The sequence below is a fragment of the Lepidochelys kempii genome, chromosome 4 (assembly GCF_965140265.1).
Source record: "Lepidochelys kempii isolate rLepKem1 chromosome 4, rLepKem1.hap2, whole genome shotgun sequence".
NCBI classification, from domain to species: Eukaryota; Metazoa; Chordata; order Testudines; family Cheloniidae; genus Lepidochelys; species Lepidochelys kempii.
In genome coordinates this window covers 105,269,201-105,289,096 of record NC_133259.1, presented here as the reverse complement: position 1 = coordinate 105,289,096, position 19,896 = coordinate 105,269,201, and the positions used below count along the sequence as shown (strand labels likewise).

Here is a 19,896-nt window from a genome sequence, read left to right as displayed (position 1 = left end):
AGGACGCACCGCCCCTGGAAAAGAGTGGGTTTCAGAGAGTCCCTAAAATAGAGGGGGATGGAGGGTGGCGGGCAGGGGAGACGAATGGGCCGCAAGGAGCTAGAACATCAGCGGTTACCCAGCGTGCAACCTCCTACCGCGGGCGGCTGCCCGAGCCGGGCTGGGCCGTCCCGCCCCGCGGGGAGGGCGGCGCTGGAGCGAAGGCCGGGGCGGCTCCACGCCCCGCCGGAGCGCTGCCAGCCCCGCGGCCGGGCACGTTGCGTGCCGGCAAGAGGCAGAGGCGCGCGAGGGAACCGCTCCGCTCCCTGCCTGTGGGACAGGGCCTGACTGCCCCACGCAAATGGTCCCTACCGCACCTCTCCCCCGAATGGTTTAGTCCTCGCCCGCCGCCGGCTCAGGGAGATTCAGAGAAACAAGGACCACAAACGCGCAGCGCGGCAGCGAGGGAATCCCCCACCCCCTCCCCTTCACTCTGTTCTCGCGATACGAGTCTGGCTTAGCGCCGGGCAGGCCGCTGCTGGAGTTCTCGCGAGCCTTGGGCAGGTTCCCACGCCTGCTGCTGCTGTTGTGTCTGAGGGGAGAACCCGGGATGAGGGGGCGGCGCGCCTCCCCACTCTCTCCCTTCCGCGACCGCGTGTCTGTCTCACGGGCCCGCGCACGCGCGCACTCGGCCTGGGGAGGAGGAGGCAGGTCTCGCGAGAGTAGGAGTTTTGGCGAGAGTTTGTGGAAGATGGCGCCTGTTGTGACAGGGTAAGTGCGGGGGGTTCGCAGCGCCGGGCCGGGAGCGATCCCTTTCCGCGGGCACTGGGGTTCACCCACCGTCGTCCTCTGGCCCTGCTGCTTCCCCGTCGCCAGTCTGGGGAGGCGGGAGCTCCTAGCCGGGCGATCCGGGGGAGGCCACGAGACACAGACCCTCGGGGGCTGGGACCCCCCAGGTGGCTGCACCGGAGAAGGCCCCCGGGTGATAGGCCGGGATCCCCAGGTGGATAGTCTGGGGGCGGGTCCAGGGAGGGCCGAGATTCCCAAATCCCAGGCGGGACGGGGGAGCGGGCTCGGTGCCGGGCACACTCTTCTCTCCCCCACCCCCACGGTGGGTACCTGTTCGTGGGGCTTCCCAGCCCGGGTCCGGGCTGAGGCCCCCTCAGCCACCGGCCCTGGGGCACCAGACAAAGGCTCCTGTCTTGCTGTGGGAAAGCCGCCTGGTGCCTTCCTCCTTTCTAGCAGGGCGCGCTGAGAGGGGGCAGAGCACTCCTTCCCCGCGCGCCGGGGTGCGCTGAATTCATCAGGCTCTAGGTCCCATTCAGTAGGAACAGTCTCTTCCCAAGCAAGACCCCCTGCTGTCTTGCAGAAGTGGGTGGAAGTTCCCCTTTCCTTGCCTGTTCACCATTCTCTGGGTTACAAGTGAATATTCTTAGCTGCCTCCCTCCCAACAGAAGAATAGCAGCCTTCCCACTCCATCTGCTCCTAATTGACTCCGCATGAAAACTACTTGCCATCCCCATTAAGGCCACTGGGTCATACTGAATAATGGCCTTCCACCTGTAAACTGTGTCATGGTAATCGGTGGCATACTCCTAGTCAGCTGCTGTTAGGTAATAATGGTAGATTCACTGTAGTGGTAGGGTGCATCAGCAGCTGTTTTGCACACCTCTGCCACATCTTGAGTTACACTGCACAAAGCAGGCACCATACCCCCAGTCTTGGGTCACACTGTGTAGTTGCGTCCACTCCACTGAACACACACTGACTCTTGAGGGATGGGGCTCCAAGTACAATAGCGGGCCTTGTCTGCTCACCACCTGTTTGTTCATAACAAAATCCTGGTTCGTAAGAATATTGCTGGGTATCTTTACATTGTGGACTTAGTTTGATATTTTCACAGTGAATGTCACAAACACACAAAAGTACTCTTTTCCCCATGAGATTACATTATCTCCAGCTATGGCTATGTGGTTAGAGAGGCCAGCAGCCTGTTTGGGGTGGGGTTGGTGGTTGCTTTTGTTCTCTTGGCAAAAGTGGCATTATGGTATTTTTCTTGTTTCATTTTGGCCTCAATGGTTGTTCCATTTTTAATCTTGATTGTTGAAAACAAGATCTAAGCTGCTGCCTGGATGTTGCCTTGTTTCTTTCGTGTTCAAATGGAGCTTGCTGCTGTTGCTCATTTTTCCTATTTAATATTCTTTAAGGCAGCAGGTGTTTGTTACAGTTTCTGGATGGCACTATTTAGAGTTCTAAGGGTTGTGGGGAACAAGACAAAAAAGTGCTTTAAAATGTTTGTTTTAAATGTTGCTGTGGGGTTAGTTATGGATGAATTGTATTCCAGTTTATGTTCATTTCATTTAATTGTCTGATCATTTGACAGTTATTTTCTTTGCTTGTTGATTAGCAAACTGCTATCAATAATGCTCTCAGGTCTGTATCATCCTGTCTCTTCTTAGGAGATATGTACTACCTTTTGACTAATTCATAATCCTAGAAAATTTCTTAGAAATGATTATACCAGGCTAACAGTAGGAGAGAAGAAAATACATTGTGCTTTAACATGAGAACAGAAAAGACTGTGTGTGTTTGAGGATTCTAAAATTGGTTGTATTGATCAAAACCTGTATAAATTTACTAATTCCTATTAAAGGAAGGAGTTCATTGTTACTCCCTGAAACCGTGAATCATAATACTGTACTTATTAAAGGTGGGAGATCATTTGTTACTACCTGAGACCCTGAATCATTTTTTATTATTATTATGGCTAATCACTTCAAGCATATGTCTATCACACAGGTAGACTTTAAAAGACATGCTAAAATTTATTAACAGGTGTGGCTTTATTGTGTTGAGGAGTGTATGTTAGTATACTGAATGATGGTCTCAGGACCTGCTATCTGGTAGAACCTTGCTAAATGCAGATGACTAAATTTTGACAGGAGTAGTTTAGTTTGCCATGATTTATAATATTTCATATTATAAAGTGGAATGAGTTGATGTTTTTTGCGAGAATTACTAGGTTTGTGGATTAGCAGTATTAAACTCTAGTTTTGAATTAGCAATGTTATACTAATGTTATGCAATGTTATATCCTGTTTTCATTGTGGCTATGTTAAAATTAAAATCTGATGTGTCCTTTAGTAAGTGAAAATTTTTCAGTGGTGGCTTGCAATTTTATTGACACTGAGATTGCTAGACAAAGCATGTAAGTGATTGTTTTCTAGTCAATGCAAGTTGAATGTCTTTCTATAAAAACAATCTTTCTATGAAAACTGTGAATGCTAAAACTTAAATTACAGTAAATAAACCTGCATACATCTATTCACTTGTGCCAGTAACCTGTTCATGAAATAGCGAGGTTAGCGCTTCACCACATAAGTTGTTTTTCCGGTATGACCAAAACCTACCTGCTTTCTTATCTACACGAAGTTATAGACTGTAACCATTTTATTTCAAATACATTTTTATCGGAATAGTGAAGTATACAGTCATTATTATGATTGAACCTAAGTTACTCACTTCAGGGGCAGAGAGAGAGATAATGAAAAATGTGTTAGAAATGTAGCAGACAAGTAACTGAAAATGTCTTATTCTCAAAAATATTTTACTAATGGAAATGGATAACTTATGGACAGAATATCATAAGCTTTTCTGCAGAATGTAAATGATTGGGAAAACGTTAATCACTTTAAGGCTATGAAGTATTAATGAAAATATCAGCTATTAGAGATGCATAGATTCAATAAGAAACCTTCATTCTGAGCAATTTTGTGTTATGGAAGTACCTAAAGGCCCCAATTAGGTCAGGAACCCATTGTGATAAGCCTCATACAAATATATGACATAGTGAAAGACAATTTCTGCACCAAAGATCTTAGTTTTGTTTAAAACAAGATGGGTGATATAAGCAAACAGAGGTGGATGGGGTAACAATAATATGAGCTTGTTTTTTCGTAGACTTAGCTGTGTGAATAATGTATGGTTATACAGTTTTTAATTATAGGTGTAATATTATCAGATTTATTATTATTTATTTGTTACTGTAGTGCTTAGGAGCCCTAGTTATGGACCAGGACGCCATTGTACTTGGGTGCTGTACAAACACAGAACAAAGAAACGGTCCAGGCTTCAAAGAGCTTACATTTTAAGTGCGAGACAAGATGGCTATAAACAGACAGATGGGGGGAGTACAAGGAAACAATGAGACAGTATTGGTCAGCACGATAGGCAGTGGTATTAGTATACCAGCAGCATTTCCATTGTCAAGTTTTTTGTAGGTATCACAAAAAGGATATGACACAAACACACACACACTATATGTATTTACAGAGGGAGAGTATGCACATGACTGCATGTGAGCAAGACAAGCTTTTAAAAAACAAACCAATGCCAAAACAGCTAAATGGTCTTGAGCCGGTAAGTGGCCATTGAGTCAGCAGTGTTCACTATGGGAAGACCTCTGGGGAATCCAACACAAAAAGTGCAGCCATCCCGCATGTATGCAGCTTCCTGCACAGCATTAAAGGTGCACAGAGGGCTGTCCTTGATGCCCTAGACATGGTCTGTCTTGGCATAGCAAACCCTGCCACACCTGGACCTATTGAACTGTCTCCAAAGGTGGCATAGTTGCCCAAAGTCAGGTTGCTGTTCATCCAGCCTGGTGGTGATGTGAGAGTTACAGGCGGTGGGAGAGGTTCTCTCTCAATTCTGATCACCATGGTGAGCGGAGGATGATATCAGTTGCACAGAGTGTGTGCAGCACTGTCCAGATAAGATTTCTGCTGTGCAGTTGGTGATGGGGTACATCCCATATATTCATTTGCTATATCTTGGTGTCTTGATAAAGGTACTTTGCACCCTGATCAGTTTATTCGCTATATTGTGATGCTAGCTGTTAGGTTGAGGATTTTTGGCTAGGATTGGTAAACATACAAGTTTTATTGTCTTGAGGGTGCCTGGTAATAATTCTCATGGTATGATTGAGTTGTTTGTCTGCTAGTGTAGCATGTGCAGAGCTTAATCAAATGGGCACAACATTCTCCCTCTCAGTAGCATATGGTGAGCCCCAAACCACATAGCGCATTGACTCCCCAAGAGGAAACTACTAGTTTGTTCAGAAGACAGTTTCTGCTCTTGATTTTTTGAACTACTTTAGTGAGGTGGCATTTGTGTATAAGTGTGTGATTTAGAGTAACCCCTTGATACATTGGTTTTAGAACATATGCCAACTTCTGACCGTTCAAAAACATATTTAAGCTCAAGTTGGCTCTCCTCATGATGTAAGAGGAAGCATGCTGATGCAGTGTTTCATGTACTTGGTTTGTCTCCATTTCTTACAGTAGTCACCTTTGGCAGCAATATCACTGTTCAGGTTCTCTTCAGTCTTTTGGAAGTTAGAGTCCCTTGAGGCCAAGCAGGTATCATGGGACTACATGAATCTCCTTGAGATGATGTATGTCAGTTCATTGGTGAATGCATAAAATAAATTTGGTTCCAGCATCAAGCCTTTCTAGAGTCTGTTCTTCTGGAATCTTCAAGTGCTGGTTTTATGGTCTAGAGCCACTTGCACATGTCTACCTTGGAGCAATAGCACAGTTGCCATGGCAACCCATCTAGGAAAAATTTTTGACATCTTTACAGCAGCCCTGTGTGCCACATGGTGTCATAGGCTGCTGACCAAAAGAGAGTGTAGAGGAGAATGAGTGAGTTTTTGGAGATGTTTACAGGGAGTTCCTCACAAGCATGAGGGACAGCATATGAGGAAGCATCAAAGGTGTTTAAAAAATGTAACAAGTGGGTGGTAGTGGCTGGCATCATGGGTTGTTTGGAGGTAGGAGTTGATGTCTCTGTGGCATATATGAGTTAATAGGTAGTGTGGAGACAGACCATGAACGGCCTTTGTCAAGGTTCCTCCCCCACTCTGAACTCTAGGGTACAGATGTGGGGACCTACATGAAAACCTCCTTAGCTTACTTTTACCAGCTTAGGTTAAAACTTCCCCAAGGTACAAATTAAATTTTACCCTTTGCCCTTGGAATTTCCACTGCCACCACCAAACTTTAACTGGGTTTACTGGGAAACGTAGTTTGGCCATGTCTTTCCCCCAAAAATCCTCCCAACCCTTGCACCCCACTTCCTGGGGAAGGTTTGGTAAAAATCCTCACCAATTTACATAGGTGACCACAGACCCAAACCCTTGGATCTGAGAACAATGAAAAAGCATTCAGTTTTCTTACAAGAAGACTTTTAATAGAAGTAAAGGAATCACCTCTGTAAAATCAGGATGGTAAATACCTTACAGGGTAATTAGATTCAAAACATAGAGAATCCCTCTAGGCAAAACCTTAAGTTACAAAAAAGACACACAGACAGGGATAGTCATTCTTTTCTCAGACATTTAAAGAAATCATAATCTAACACATACCTAGCTAGATTACTTACTAAAAGTTCTAAGACTCCATGCCTGTTCTGTCCCCGGCAAAAGCAGCATACAGACAGACCCAGACCCTTTGTTTTTCTCCCTCCTCCCAGCTTTTGAAAGTATCTTGTCTCCTCATTGGTCATTTTGGTCAGGTGCCAGCGAGGTTACCTTTAGCTTCTTAACCCTTTACAGGTGAGAGGATTTTTCCTTTGGCCAGGAGGGATTTTAAAGGGGTTTACCCTTCCCTTCATATTTATGACAGCCTTGAAAGTGAAGACAAGCAGCTAATGTTTGATTCAGTAGAGAAGAAGAGAGCCTATTGAGGAATGAAGAGAGAGGGGTGACATGGTCGAAGTGCCATGCTAGGAAAATGTCTTTGTAGCAACATTCTGAATTAATATGAGTGGAGCAAAATTGCATTTTTCAAGGCCAGAGAGTAGGATAATGCAGTAATTGGGATGCTGGGTGAAAGTTTTGGCTCTGTGGATGAATAGAATAGATTATATCTTAGGATCTTATGGAGAAGCACTCAGCAAGATTTAGACATAACCTGGCGGTCCAGCTCAAAGGTGGCACTGAGGTTATGAGCCTGAGTGACAGGCAGAATGGTGGTGTTGTCCATAGGAAAGAAGCAGGAAGGACTGTGGTGGGGGAGACTAGAAGCTTTGTTTTAGCCATGTTGAGGATGCAGAGATGTCAGCGAGAGAGTCTGAGATTTTAGTGTAGACAAAAGGCATTTAGAGGAGAAAGAGGAATAGAGAAGAAGCTGTGTGAATTGTCAGCATAGAAATGGTAGTGAATTTGTGGTTGTGAATGAGATTACCCAGAGAAAAGATGTAGAAGGAAAAGAGAAGGGGGGACCGAGAACAGAGCTCTGGGGAACTGCCATTGAAAGTTGGAGGGTGGATAAGGATATGCAAAAGGAGCAATTAGAGAAGTAGCAGAGCCAGAAGAGGACAGTCATGGAAACCAAGGGATAACAATATTTCAATTAAGAGCATGTCAAAGGCAGCTGAAAGGTCAAGGAGTACTGGTTCTGAGCTTAAGCTAGGAAGAGGTCATTAGAGACTTTGGCAAGAGGAATTTCAGTGGAGTGCAAGGCACAGAAGATGGACTGAAGAGGGTCTAGGGTGGAATTGGAGGAAAGCAACTCCAGACAGCAATTGTAAACAGCTGTGCAATGAGCTTAGCAATGAAAGGGAGAAGGGAGATGTGCCTATCACTCTAGGTTTAAACTTTATGGTTAAGATTTGAGAATAGTAAAACTATGGATGTTTATACTGTATGCACACACATACATAGTCTAGAAGGTTGTTTTTATAAGATCATTTATGGTCAAATGAATAAAAGTCACACAAGAAGGAAGTATTAACATATGAATCATTAGCATTACTGTTCTAAATTTCGCTATTGAGAAACCTTTGGGGAATCCTTGAAAATCTTTGAGATAGCTCTAAACACATTTTTTTTTCATGGTTTTATTAAGGATTGTTGTATGAAAATATTATCTTTGATTTTTAGTGTGTTTGCATTTGCTGCTTGTTCATTACCCTAAATCCTCTATGACAATTATTTAATTGCCACAAAAAGGACTGCAGTGTCCAATGCAGGAGTAAAGACTGACTTAAAAACAAATATCTTGTTTTTATTCAGATTATGGTAGTATGTAGAACTTCACTAATCTGTACGTCTTTTATTTGACATGCACCAAATAGACTGAGGGAAGACATCAGAATTACGTAGTTTTTTGTCTTGTTCAGTGCAGAACAATATGGAAAGAGAAACCAAAAGGGAGTAATCATTTGCATGGTTAATCAGTTTTAATAGCTTTAATTGCTACTAGTGTGAACCTACAGTGGCAACAGAAGGGATGCTACTCCCTTCATGTAAGTTCTTAAGGTGCAGAACAATCAGACAGATATGGTGTCAAGAAGAGTGCAGTTGTAGAGCTCTTAGCAGAACAGGCATGAAACCTTCAGGGGCCATCTCTTTATTTCTTAGCAAAAAATTCTATAATATAATAATGAAGTCTTAGAGATATAACACTTTTATTTTTACAAAATATACTGTAGTACATTATGAAGTGTAATAAATTATTTAAAGAAAATTGCACTTGTCAAAATAAGAGAACAGAGTACTTTTTTCAAATTAGCAATAGAACAATTCACTATAGTGTTCTTCGACATTAGTAAAAATTAACAGGATGCTGTTGTACTAAAAGAAGAGAAATATGGAAAGAAGGAGAAATGTCTCTAGCTGGAGTGGCTTACAAAGATATTAGGTCTTCATGGTCAGAGTTTTAGTACTAAACTATATAGTCAATAATAATTAACGTTTGCTCTGCTTTGGTGGAGAGCAGTGGTTGAAGGGGGAAGAAAGAAAGAAAAGCTGTGCTTTTAGATGTCCTAAGATGTAAATTATATAAACATCATAAATATTTAGGACTATGAAATACATTCTTATATCTCTTGAAGTGTAATTTACGCAGTACATAATTTGATTTCATCTTTAGAAGAAAACTGTGCAAAGCAGAAATTTATGTAGGCTTTTATCAGTAAATGTTAGTAAAAGTCAATTTCATTGTACACACACACAGAAACTGATGAAAAAATATTTCCATTGATGAGAATCAAAATTTACATATAGGCAAAGTAAGAAAAATGCTGCTTGAGAACTTATTAAACTTTGATTTAAGGATATTTTCTCTGTATATTTTGACATGTAATGTTGACAATTTGTTTTTAATGTTTGTAAAGCTTTAGCTTTTTTAATCTGTGTCTACAGTCACTAAATAATTGTCTGCCCCCAAATAATTTCCCACAACTTTGAAAATTTAAATAGATTAAAAATAGAAAAAAATGCTTAAAAATAAACATTGATATTATCTGTCTTAAAAAAAATAATCAACATTTCCAAGCCTAACTCTGTGGTTGCAGTATGCTCTTGCTCTCTTACAGTACTCTTCATCCCAAGTCCTTTGAAATTAATTATAAGCACTTCATTAATTGATCTACATGTTACTATAATATACTAAATTGTTGGCTCCCAAGAAGCATTTTACAGGAAAGGCATAGTTGAACATGCAAGTGGGTTTTTAATTAAAAAAAAAATACTTTGATTAAATTAGCTGAAAGGAACAGTTGTAATGTTCATTAACTTAAATATAACCAGTGCTCATCTGTTCCCACTACTTAGGTTAACAGTAAAAAATGTCACCTACTTCAGGGTGAATGCGTAAATCTGTCAACAAATTTTTATGTAAATTTTAAGTGTTTATATTCTAATAAAGCTGTACATTTTTCCAACATAAAATTGACCTCCTACTTGAATTTGCTGAGTGATTGATGTTCCACTGTGGAAGGTCATCATACAATATTAAGAAATTCACAATAAGCTTTCATATGTGTACCAAGACATGGGTAATACTGATTCTTACACATAATTTCAATAAGCAAGTTTATATGATGCAGAGGAATAGGCTATGAAATAGGCAAGCAACAAAAGAGCACCTGTCCAACAGCTGATCCGTTTATTTAAGGAGGAAATTATTGAGAGTAACCGTTCAAAAATCATTATACTGTTATTGAATCTAAGAACAGTAAATTTCAAACCCATATTTGTAAATTTCAAACCCGGTTTTGTCAAAAAATAAGCAGAAAGGGATTAAAATACACACAAGATGGCATATTTGTAATGATCATACCATTTCATACAAACACACTTTAAAATGTTTCTCTTACACGTTGTTATCCTTCTTGGTAATGCTGTGTCCTGTTTTATATTTTCTTGGGGCTTTTCTTCACTACATAACTTTAGAATATGAAATCTTTACTGCAAAGTTTTACTGGTGTGAAGAATCAAATTAGCTGACATGAAACCAACCATGACTGTGGTCAGTGTAGCAAGGATAGATTGTGTTCAACATCTTGTCAGCTAGTCATCATTTAATCATGATTAGCTGACATAATACTGGACATAATTTGTCCTAGACTACACTGACTGCAGAATTGTGGTCAGCAGCATTTTAGTTAACTTCATTCTTCGGTACCTTTATCAAACATTTTTTGAATAACAGTTTTTGTAGCGTAGACTAGGATTTAATGTTTCTCCCTGTTAACTTAAACATCTGGCTTCTTCAACAATATATGGTTAAATCAAATAAAAACATTTGTCTTTCTTTGGCCTTTCATGCAGGGGGTAAACTCCCTTTCCCCTGCTCTCCCTTCCCCTGCCCCACTCTGTAATGTGATGGTATGGGTGGTTTGTAAGAAACCACATTTAAACAGTATCTTCAAACTTGAGAACGCTGGTTAATCAAGATATAAAACACCCACAGAATTATTGTAGCTTTACAATGTTCAACATAATGCCAATTCACAATGCTACTTTGAAAACTTGTTGCTTGTGGTCTTAAGTTAATCAAAACTAATGTGTAAATAATACTAAGAGTTGGGGGGATAATATTGAGTAGCTCTAGTTAACAAACTCATTTATTAATATGTATCATTTATTTATTTGTATTATTATAGTATGCAAGAGTTCCAGTCATGAACTAGGACCCTGTTGTGCTAAGTGCTGTACAAACAGAACAAAAAGACAGTCCCTACCCCAAAGAGTTTACAAGTGAAGTACAAGACAAGAGACAACAGATGGATATAGATAGATGGAATAGGCAGTGGTGTCAGCACGCTAGCCGCCTAATCACTATCAAGTTTTGTAGAGGCCTCACAGCAGAGTGGTTGGCAAACAGTCATGTTTAAATACACTGCATGAGATGATACATCTGTGTGTTCATTTCATTTTTATGTATCTCAGAGGAGGTATTCAGAAGTGTGTGTAGGAGGGGTTTTATGCCAGAGTGTGTTCACTGTTAGTCCAATTATTTATAATTGTTAATAAGTCACCAAAATAAATCCATTTGCAATCTTAACCCTCAGTGGTTCATCTTTTTTCTATGTGCCACCTTTAAAGCAACCCTTTCTGAGAATCCTTTGGATAACCCTGTCTGGTATATAGAAGATTTTGGCCTCCCTTTCCTCGTCTAAGAGCGTGTCCACTCAGAGACTTAGTGCATGGCAAACCAAGGCGTGCATTAACAGTAAACTAGCTTGCCGTATACTAAGTGCACTAAAAGTTCCATAGTGTACTTTGACCTCCTGCTATTTGGAACGAAAGTTCTACTAAATTTTTAGTGAAAGGCAGTAGGTCGACTTGGTGCACAGAAGGCTAGTGTGATGAACTGTCACAATTTGGCTTGACTTTTGCTAAGTCTCTCTGTAGACAAGCCCTGAGTTTACACCTGTGCCGCAACTCCTGTGTGCAGCAATTTTGCAGACCAAGAACCTCAAACTCAGACTGAAATTTGACAAAAGCCTAGTCAGTTTCATATACCCACCTTAAGTTCGGGAAAAGGCACTGCATAGAATGGGGATGAGTAACTGGCAACCTGGGGGACAGATTTGGCTTGCCCAAATCATTTTATTTGGTCTGCCCAGAGGCAGCTGGTGAAAATATTCTCATGTGTGGGAGGCTGAGCAGGGTTGAGCCCCAGCCTACCCAATTAGCTCCTAGGCCCACCCAATCTGAGCACCAGACACAGTGCTTAAAGTGTGGGGTGTGGGGGAGCAGAGCCTAGAACTGGGAGCAGAAGCCCAGGGACTCGGTCACAATGCCACTCGTTGGCCCAACCACCCTAGTTTCATGCATGCAGGGAAGGGGCTTCTCTCCAAGCCACCTGGCTCTAACTGCGTTCTCACTGGCTCCCGGCTCTCACAGCTAGTCTGATTGGGGCCAGCCTATCTCCCCCTACTCTCCAGGCTGTGGATGAATCGGGGCATATGTCTGCCAGTGGGGAGGCAGTAACCAGAATTGGGTAGTGTAACAGCAAATATCCTTCCCTGTTGGTATGTTGGAGGGGTGTTTGGGCTAGATTTAAATGGTGTGACCTGACACATGGCATTCTGCTTCACTCTGCTGCCCCATGCTACACAGTTCTGGTTACTTCCTTCCCATTGATGGGTGGATAGGGGAAATGTGGTTTTCATTTCCTAACAGTCAGCCAATGGGGCAGTAACTGGAACTGGATGGCATGGGGTAGAGTCGGAGCCTGTGCTGTTGAGGAAGTGAAGCCTAGCGATATGAGACAACAGCAGCTTTTCTAAAAGACTGAGCCCCTTAGCAACCTGGCGCAATCTTTTTGAAAAACAAACAAACAAAAAACCCTATGTGGCTGCTAAAGGGGTTTAGTGGATTTTGTGCTCTAGTCTACCTTAATGTTGCTCATCTCTGGCATAGAAAAAGGTGTTTTGCTCAGCAAGGCACTGTGTGATACTTACTAAACATGTTAGTTTCTCTCTGGTGGGCAGCTGCTTCTACTTTTGGGCAGTTCTGATATGTACTAATTTTGTTATCTGCAGGGAACTTTAAAATGGGGGTTGGAGAATGGAGGGGATATTTTCAAGCCCACTGTGAATTTATGCCATTGTATGTAAGCTCCAATATCTGCACTAACAGAATATATAATACTTGGAGCTTATTCAGTGATTCTCAGCCATAGATCTGAAAGCACTTTTGATAAATGGGGAAACTGAGGCAGAAAGAAGTTGAAAATTCCCCAAGGTCATGCAGAGTCAATGGGAGAGGTGGGACTGGAGCCCTGATTCTCTGAACTGTGTTCTAGCTGCTGGGCCATGCTCCCTTTTGGTGTGCTGTTATTGGCAAGTGGAAGCAGTGTTTTTTCTCACCTACCAGAAATGTAGAATCAGAAGACTGAGGGAAGACATCAGAATTACGTAGTTTTTTGTCTTGTTCAGTGCAGAACAATATGGAAAGAGAAACCAAAAGGGAGTAATCATTTGCATGGTTAATCAGTTTTAATAGCTTTAATTGCTACTAGTGTGGACCTACAGTGGCAACAGAAGGGATGCTACTCCCTTCATGTAAGTTCTTAAGGTGCAGAACAATCAGACAGATATGGTGTCAAGAAGAGTGCAGTTGTAGAGCTCTCAGCAGAACAGGCATGAAACCTTCAGGGGCCATCTCTTTATTTCTCTATACAAGTTAATCTGCATAGATGATTTGGTTTTTCTTTTATGTAACACCTCTTTCCAGCTTCCCAAACAAAAGTAAGACAGAACTGTAGTGAGCTGCAGGAATGAAAATAGGGCAAAATCAGTTATATCGGAGGGACGGATTTTTTTCTCCTTCTACTTTTTCATGGAGAAATCAACGAGTCAATTCTTTGTATATGTTGTGATGTCTTCCAATGATCAGTTCTGGTACTTCTTCTTCCTTTGACCAAATCTCCTGTGGCCAACTGCTTTCTGAGCCAACGTTTTTTTTTTCTTTCCATGTTGTTGAGCACTTCTGCCAACATTTAGTCTTTTTGCATTCAAGATTTTTTCTAACATTCCATGGTTGGTGGAGGTGAACTGGGAATTCTCCAGCTAACTTTTTTGTGTGTGTACTGAAAATAACTTTCCTAATCACAACTCTGCTTTTAAAACCTAATTGTATTTTATCTCAGGACAGTAGAGAGGTAGTAGAGTAGTTAACCAAAATAATTAGTTGGGACCATGACTCCCTGTGTGTGAAATTAATTTACAGATATTTTCCAGCCATTTCATATGAATGATTAAGATATCAACCAGCTATTTCTCTCCCTGCCCTCCCCGCCACCTCTTCTGGAGTTTCACAGTCACTGCTGATAGCTACCTAGCAAAGCAGATATTGAAGCGTTAGACAGGTACACATTCTTTAGAATACAGATCTTTCTCAGCTTTTAGTTCTAAACACAACTGATGAGATTTTCCCCATTACACCAGCTCTTAAACAATTGTAACTTTTTTATAGAATACAAAGGAAATAATTACATCCCTGCCTTGTTTGAGTATTTATGATGTTGACAAGTTCAATATATGTTTAAGGCCATGTGTAGTCTATGATTCTGTAGGTGAAAAGTTGCACTGCAGAACTTAATCTTCTGGCCTTTGTGGGGTGGAAGAAAATAATCTAAATGTGAATCTGTCCTGATACTACAGGAGCCTGTGACAAGTTTGAGACATGAACTGTCTCAGTTCAGCTCAAGCAATCATATCTTTACATCCCAGTGACTTAACTAATATTTAGCTTTATAGAGCACCTCCAGAAATTAAATACACTTTACAAAGGAGGCCATAAATGCCAATATTAACACTATCATTGCTGATTGTTAACAGAAACTTATAGCTTACTATGCTGATCTTACTGGATGCAATGAAAAATATACTTGGGATAGGTGACAGTGGAACAGCTGGTTACTGTAAATTACTCTTGGAGATGGTGTGATCAGGCCCGGGGTCTGCTGCCTAGTGGTTACAGTCTTTGGCGGTTCCCCCATCCCCAGTGATTTCGGTCTATAGCAGTCCCCCCCGCCTAATGATTACAGTTGAAAGACTAGAGGAATGTGGGCCCTCCCGCTCCACCGGGTTCTGACCTATGTCCCCGTGAGGCCTGCTTACCAGCCTTCCCCTAAATTGCCTCGAGTCAGCCTCCCTGGGCCATTTCCTACCTCCATCTTGTCTTTTGCAGTCTGTTCTGGTGGTTGTCTACCCCCACCCTCTGTCCCTCAAGGGCTGCTGCTCTCCAGCATATCTTCACTCAGTTTGTATGTGGCTGCCTTCTGCTCTGGAGCTTCCAGAGTCGATCCTCCTCCCTGCTCTGTCCACCCTTAATTGAGCGTCTCCCTTGTAGATTGCACCTCCAAGTGGAGCATGCTCGGCATGGGTCCTCCTCTGTGCAGATCTGCTCTTTGCTGTCCAGTGAGGGGTTCATATACCCTGTCACAGATGGGAAGCTAGGAATTTAATTTCAAGTAACCTTTGACCATGCCCCTAAGGATCTTCAAAATGGGAAAATTTAAAAACTCTATAGAATGTTGTAATGTAAAAATATTGTACTGACTAAATTAAATATGTAAGGGACTAATACGATAAAATCTCCACTGGAGACTTGCTGCAGAGACATGTTTGCTGCGCTCTTCTTGAGACAGAGAACGGCACTTGATTAACACTGACAACCATTAGTTAAAACAAATGTCAGAGTTGCTCTGCAACCCAAGTCTCCTATGTTTTGCCTATTAAACTATGGTGATGAGCAAGTTCTTTGCTGACAGGAGAGTGCTCTTCCGTTGGCATAATTAAACCAGCCCCAACGAGTGGCAATAGCTATGTTGGTGGGAGAGGATCTCCAGCAGACGTAGCGCTGTCCACACTGGTGCTTTTGTCAGTGAAACTTATGGCAGTCAGAGGTGTGGGTTTTCTCACACCCCTGACCACAAAAAGTTTTACTGACAAAAGTGCTAGTGTGGACATAGCCTAAGAAACACCGATTGCAATCTGAAGGAAGAAAACAGTTCTGTGTTGTTTTTTGTTCTCTGTATTTAATTATAGCATTGTTGATCAGCTCTCTATTTAATTTAAAATGTTATACTCTTGCTTGTGATTTTGATTATGCGTCCTTTCTTTCTGGCTTCATTGCACACTTTTTCTGCTTTTCTGTCATAGGTCATGGCTAAGGCTACTTACTTTTTGTCATGACTAAAAAAATTTAAAAATGAAGAAAAGGGTTAGTCTCAGAAAAATGCAGAACTCACAAATTTATAGAGAAGTGCAAAAGTAATGGTCCACGTTTTTTAGAAGATTAGCCCTTTTACAATAAGTATTTTAAAATTATTTATTTAATAAATAGCATTTAAACATTCTCATTCTGCTATACTGGACCTAGAGATACATTTGAAAAAAACAATGGAAGACTATTGGTGAGTAATAGGTAGATTTGAGTGACAAACACAAGCTTTCTATTTCAGAGTAACAGCCGTGTTAGTCTGTATTCATAAAAAGAATAGTACTTGTGGCACCTTAGAGACTAACCAGTTTATTTGAGCATAAGCTTTCGTGAGCTACAGCTCACTTCATCGGATGCATACTGTGGAAAGTGTAGAAGATCTTTTTATACACACAAAGCATGAAAAAATACCTCCCCCCACCCCACTCTCCTGCTGGTAATAGCTTATCTAAAGTGACCACTCTCCTTACAATGTGTATGATAATCACGGTGGGCCATTTGTAACTCGTATGGAAACTGCCTCCACATAAGGTACAATAGGCTGCTGGAAAGTAGAGGATGAATCTTGGGTTATGGCTACACCACAGCTTAAGTCAATATAAGTTGTCACTCAGGGGTGTGAATTAGCCCTACATAATTACGGCAACATAAGTGTCATTGTGGACAGTGCTATGTGGGCAGGAAAAGCTTTCCTACCAACATAGCTACCACCACTAACGGGGACTGGAGTAATTAAATGAACAGGAGAGCTCTTACTCCTTGGCTTACAGCAGCTTACTGCACCGCTGTAAGCTCTCTAATGTAGCCATAGGCTTTGTTTTCTTTTTTTGGAAGGGTCATCCTTCCTTGCTGAATAGCTCCAGTGTCTGTCTCTAGTGCCTTGTGAAGCTACTCACTAAGGCCCAATTCAGGGAAGCATCTGTATTCAGGATAGCACTTCAGCATGTGTGTAAGTGCTCCCATGAATTGTAGCCTGAATTCTTACTAGCAGTAGTGAAATTTAGTAAAGTCTTGTTAATTTCAAACTATAGCAATTTAACAGTTAGGTGTAGCAGCAGAGGGGCTATGACCATCAATCTGCAGACTCAGGAAGATGACACTGTGTCATCAGATTTGAAAGCTTATCTTTTCAATTGTAATACTTACACTTTTTTAAAAAATTAAAGCTTTCTACAGAAATTGATAGTTGATACACATGAAGTATCTAAAGAAGGAGGCTCTTCCACTCACAAGGGAAAGCTTCCAACTTGCTTCTGGTGTTTGAAATTTTCAAGCCCAAAATTTTATTATTCTAAGCCTTTTCTGCACACAAATTACACTACTTGAACGAAATCATATTCCCATCCCATCGCCATTGCTCACAATCCTGTTTTCCCTTTCTTTTCTACTGAACCTCTCACTTTTCTCCCTCTCCTTCACCTCACAATACTACCATGTTTTAGTCTCTTCCATCTTAAAAAAACAACCAAACAAAAAGTGAGAAACACTTGTTTCTCTAGCTACTGCCCTGTCTCCCTTTTCCTTTATTGCTAAACTCATTGAATGCATCATTTATGACTGCTGTCTGGAGTTCCTTTCCTCTAATTCCATCCAGTTCCGCTTCCGCCCTTGCACTCCACTTAAATGGCTCTGAAAGTCTCCAATAACATCTTGGCCAAAAATTTTAACCAGTTATACTCATTCTTCTTGATCCTGCCTTAAACACAGTTGACCATGATCATCTTCTTGAAACCTTGTCCTCTCTTGGATTTTGTAACTTTGTTCTTTCTTTGCTCTCCTTCTGCCTCTCTAATTGTTCATTCAGGATATGTCTACAAAGCAAAGAAAAACCCATGGCTGGCCCATCCCAGCTGACTTGGGGTTGTGGGGCTTGGACTGTAGGGCTCTTTCATTTTTTTGTAGACTTCTGGGCTGGAGTCTGAGCTCTGGGACCCTGAGAGGTGTGTGGGTCCCAGAGCTTGAGCTCCAGCCCAAGTCCAGAATGAAAACACAACAATGAAACAGCACAAGCCCAGTGAGCCTGAGTCAGCTCATAGTTTTTGTTTGCTGTGTAGACATACCCTCAGTATTTCACTTGGAGGAGCCTTCTAATCCCATGTCCAGCTTGCTGTGTGGTTTCCACAAGGCTCTGTCCTCTTCCTCTGTCCTATATATTTTGTCTCTGGACAGTCTAGTTTGCAAATACATGTTCAGCTATCCTCTGTGTGGATCGCTCACAGATTTCCTTCCCTACTCCACAGAGCCAATGTGTCAGTCAAGCAACAGCATATTGCAATTCAAGCCCAAATGTGGATCTTTGCTTCTGGGACTAGGAGCTTTGATAAGCCAGTCCACTTGGTCCTTGGAAGAGAGTACATATCAGAAACACTAGAGAAAGCCATTCCTATTGCTCAGCCAAGAAGTGAGTTGCCGTAGTCCACATCATCACATAGGGCAGGGTGGATTGATTTAAATCTCCAAGTGGAAAGCCTTCATTTAAATCATCAATTTTAATCAACTCTTTCATTTGTATTTCAATTATTTTCGAAAGAAAGATGTATTCTCACTGGTAGATGTAAATCAGCATGTTCTAAGGGCTTGTCTACACCTACCGGAGGATTGATGCTGTGGCGATCGATGCATCAGCGGTAGATTTAGCAAGTCTCGTGAAGACCCACTAAATCCACTGCCGATCGCTCTCCCGTTGACTCCTGTATTCCACCTGATGGAGAAGAATAAGGGAAGTCGACGGGAGAGCGTCTCCCATCAAGTAGTGTGGACCCCGCGGTAAGTAGATTTAAGCTATGTCGATTTGAGTTATGCCATTCAGCTATGTGTAGCTTAGATATTTTTCCGTTTAGTGTAGATAAGGCCTAATGATTATGACTAAGTGTAGCCTTTAAATAGATTTAGTACATCTTTTTGCTGCTTATGTGGGTACACTAAAACTATACACATTTATTTAAGCAATTATATAGCATAATATTTTTAGCTTCTTATTAATTGTACATTTTTTGTATGTTAGAAAACATAGAATCATAGAATATCAGGGTTGGAAGGGACCTCAGGAGGTCATCTAGTCCACCCCCTGCTCAAAGCAGGACCGATCCCCGACTAAATCATCCCAGCCAGGGCTTTGTCAAGCCTGACCTTAAAAACTTCTAAGGAAGGAGATTCCATCACCTCCCTAGGTAACGCATTCCAGTGTTTCACCACCCTCCTAGTGAAAAAGTTTTTCCTAATATCCAACCTAAATCTCCCCCACTGCAACTTGAGAGCATTACTCCTTGTTCTGTCATCAGCTACCACCGAGAACAGTCTAGAGCCATCCTCTTTGGAACCCCCTTTCAGGTAGTTGAAAGCAGCTATCAAATCCCCCCTCATTCTTCTCTTCTGCAGACTAAACAATCCCAGTTCCCTCAGCCTCTCCTCATAAGTCATGTGTTCAAGTCCCCTAATAATTTTTGTTGCCCTCCGCTGGACTCTTTCCAATTTTTCCACATCCTTCTTGTAGTGTGGGCCCCAAAACTGGAAACGGTACTCCAGATGAGGCCTCACCAATGTTGAATAGAGGGGAACGATCACGTCCCTCGATCTGCTGGCAATGCCCCTACTTATACATCCCAAAATGCCATTGGCCTTCTTGGCAACAAGGGCACACTGGTGACTCATATCCAACTTCTCGTCCACTGTAACCCCTAGGTCCTTTTCTGCAGAACTGCTGCCGAGCCATTCGGTCCCTAGTCTGTAGCGGTGCATTGGATTCTTCCGTCCTAAGTGCAGGACTCTGCACTTGTCCTTGTTGAACCTCATCAGATTTCTTTTGGCCCAATCCTCCAATTTGTCTAGGTCCCTCTGTATCCTATCCCTGCCCTCCAGCGTATCTACCACTCCTCCCAGTTTAGTGTCAT

General features: G+C 41.9%; 2 protein-coding genes across 4 annotated transcripts in view; both read left to right on the top strand.

Moving 5' to 3' along the window:
* Positions 1 to 19,896, top strand: part of SMIM20 (small integral membrane protein 20) — a 175,681-nt gene that overhangs the window by 140,146 nt on the left and 15,639 nt on the right. The window lies entirely within an intron of this gene.
* Positions 637 to 19,896, top strand: part of RBPJ (recombination signal binding protein for immunoglobulin kappa J region) — a 96,150-nt gene continuing 76,890 nt past the window's right edge. Inside the window, exon 1 of one of the 3 annotated variants that reach the window (XM_073342343.1) lies at positions 637 to 750. In XM_073342343.1, coding sequence (XP_073198444.1) covers positions 731 to 750 — 20 coding nt within the window. In that variant the 5' untranslated portion in view covers positions 637 to 730. The remainder of the gene's footprint in view (positions 751 to 19,896) is intronic. The other 2 variants (XM_073342342.1, XM_073342344.1) reach the window with 2 other exon arrangements.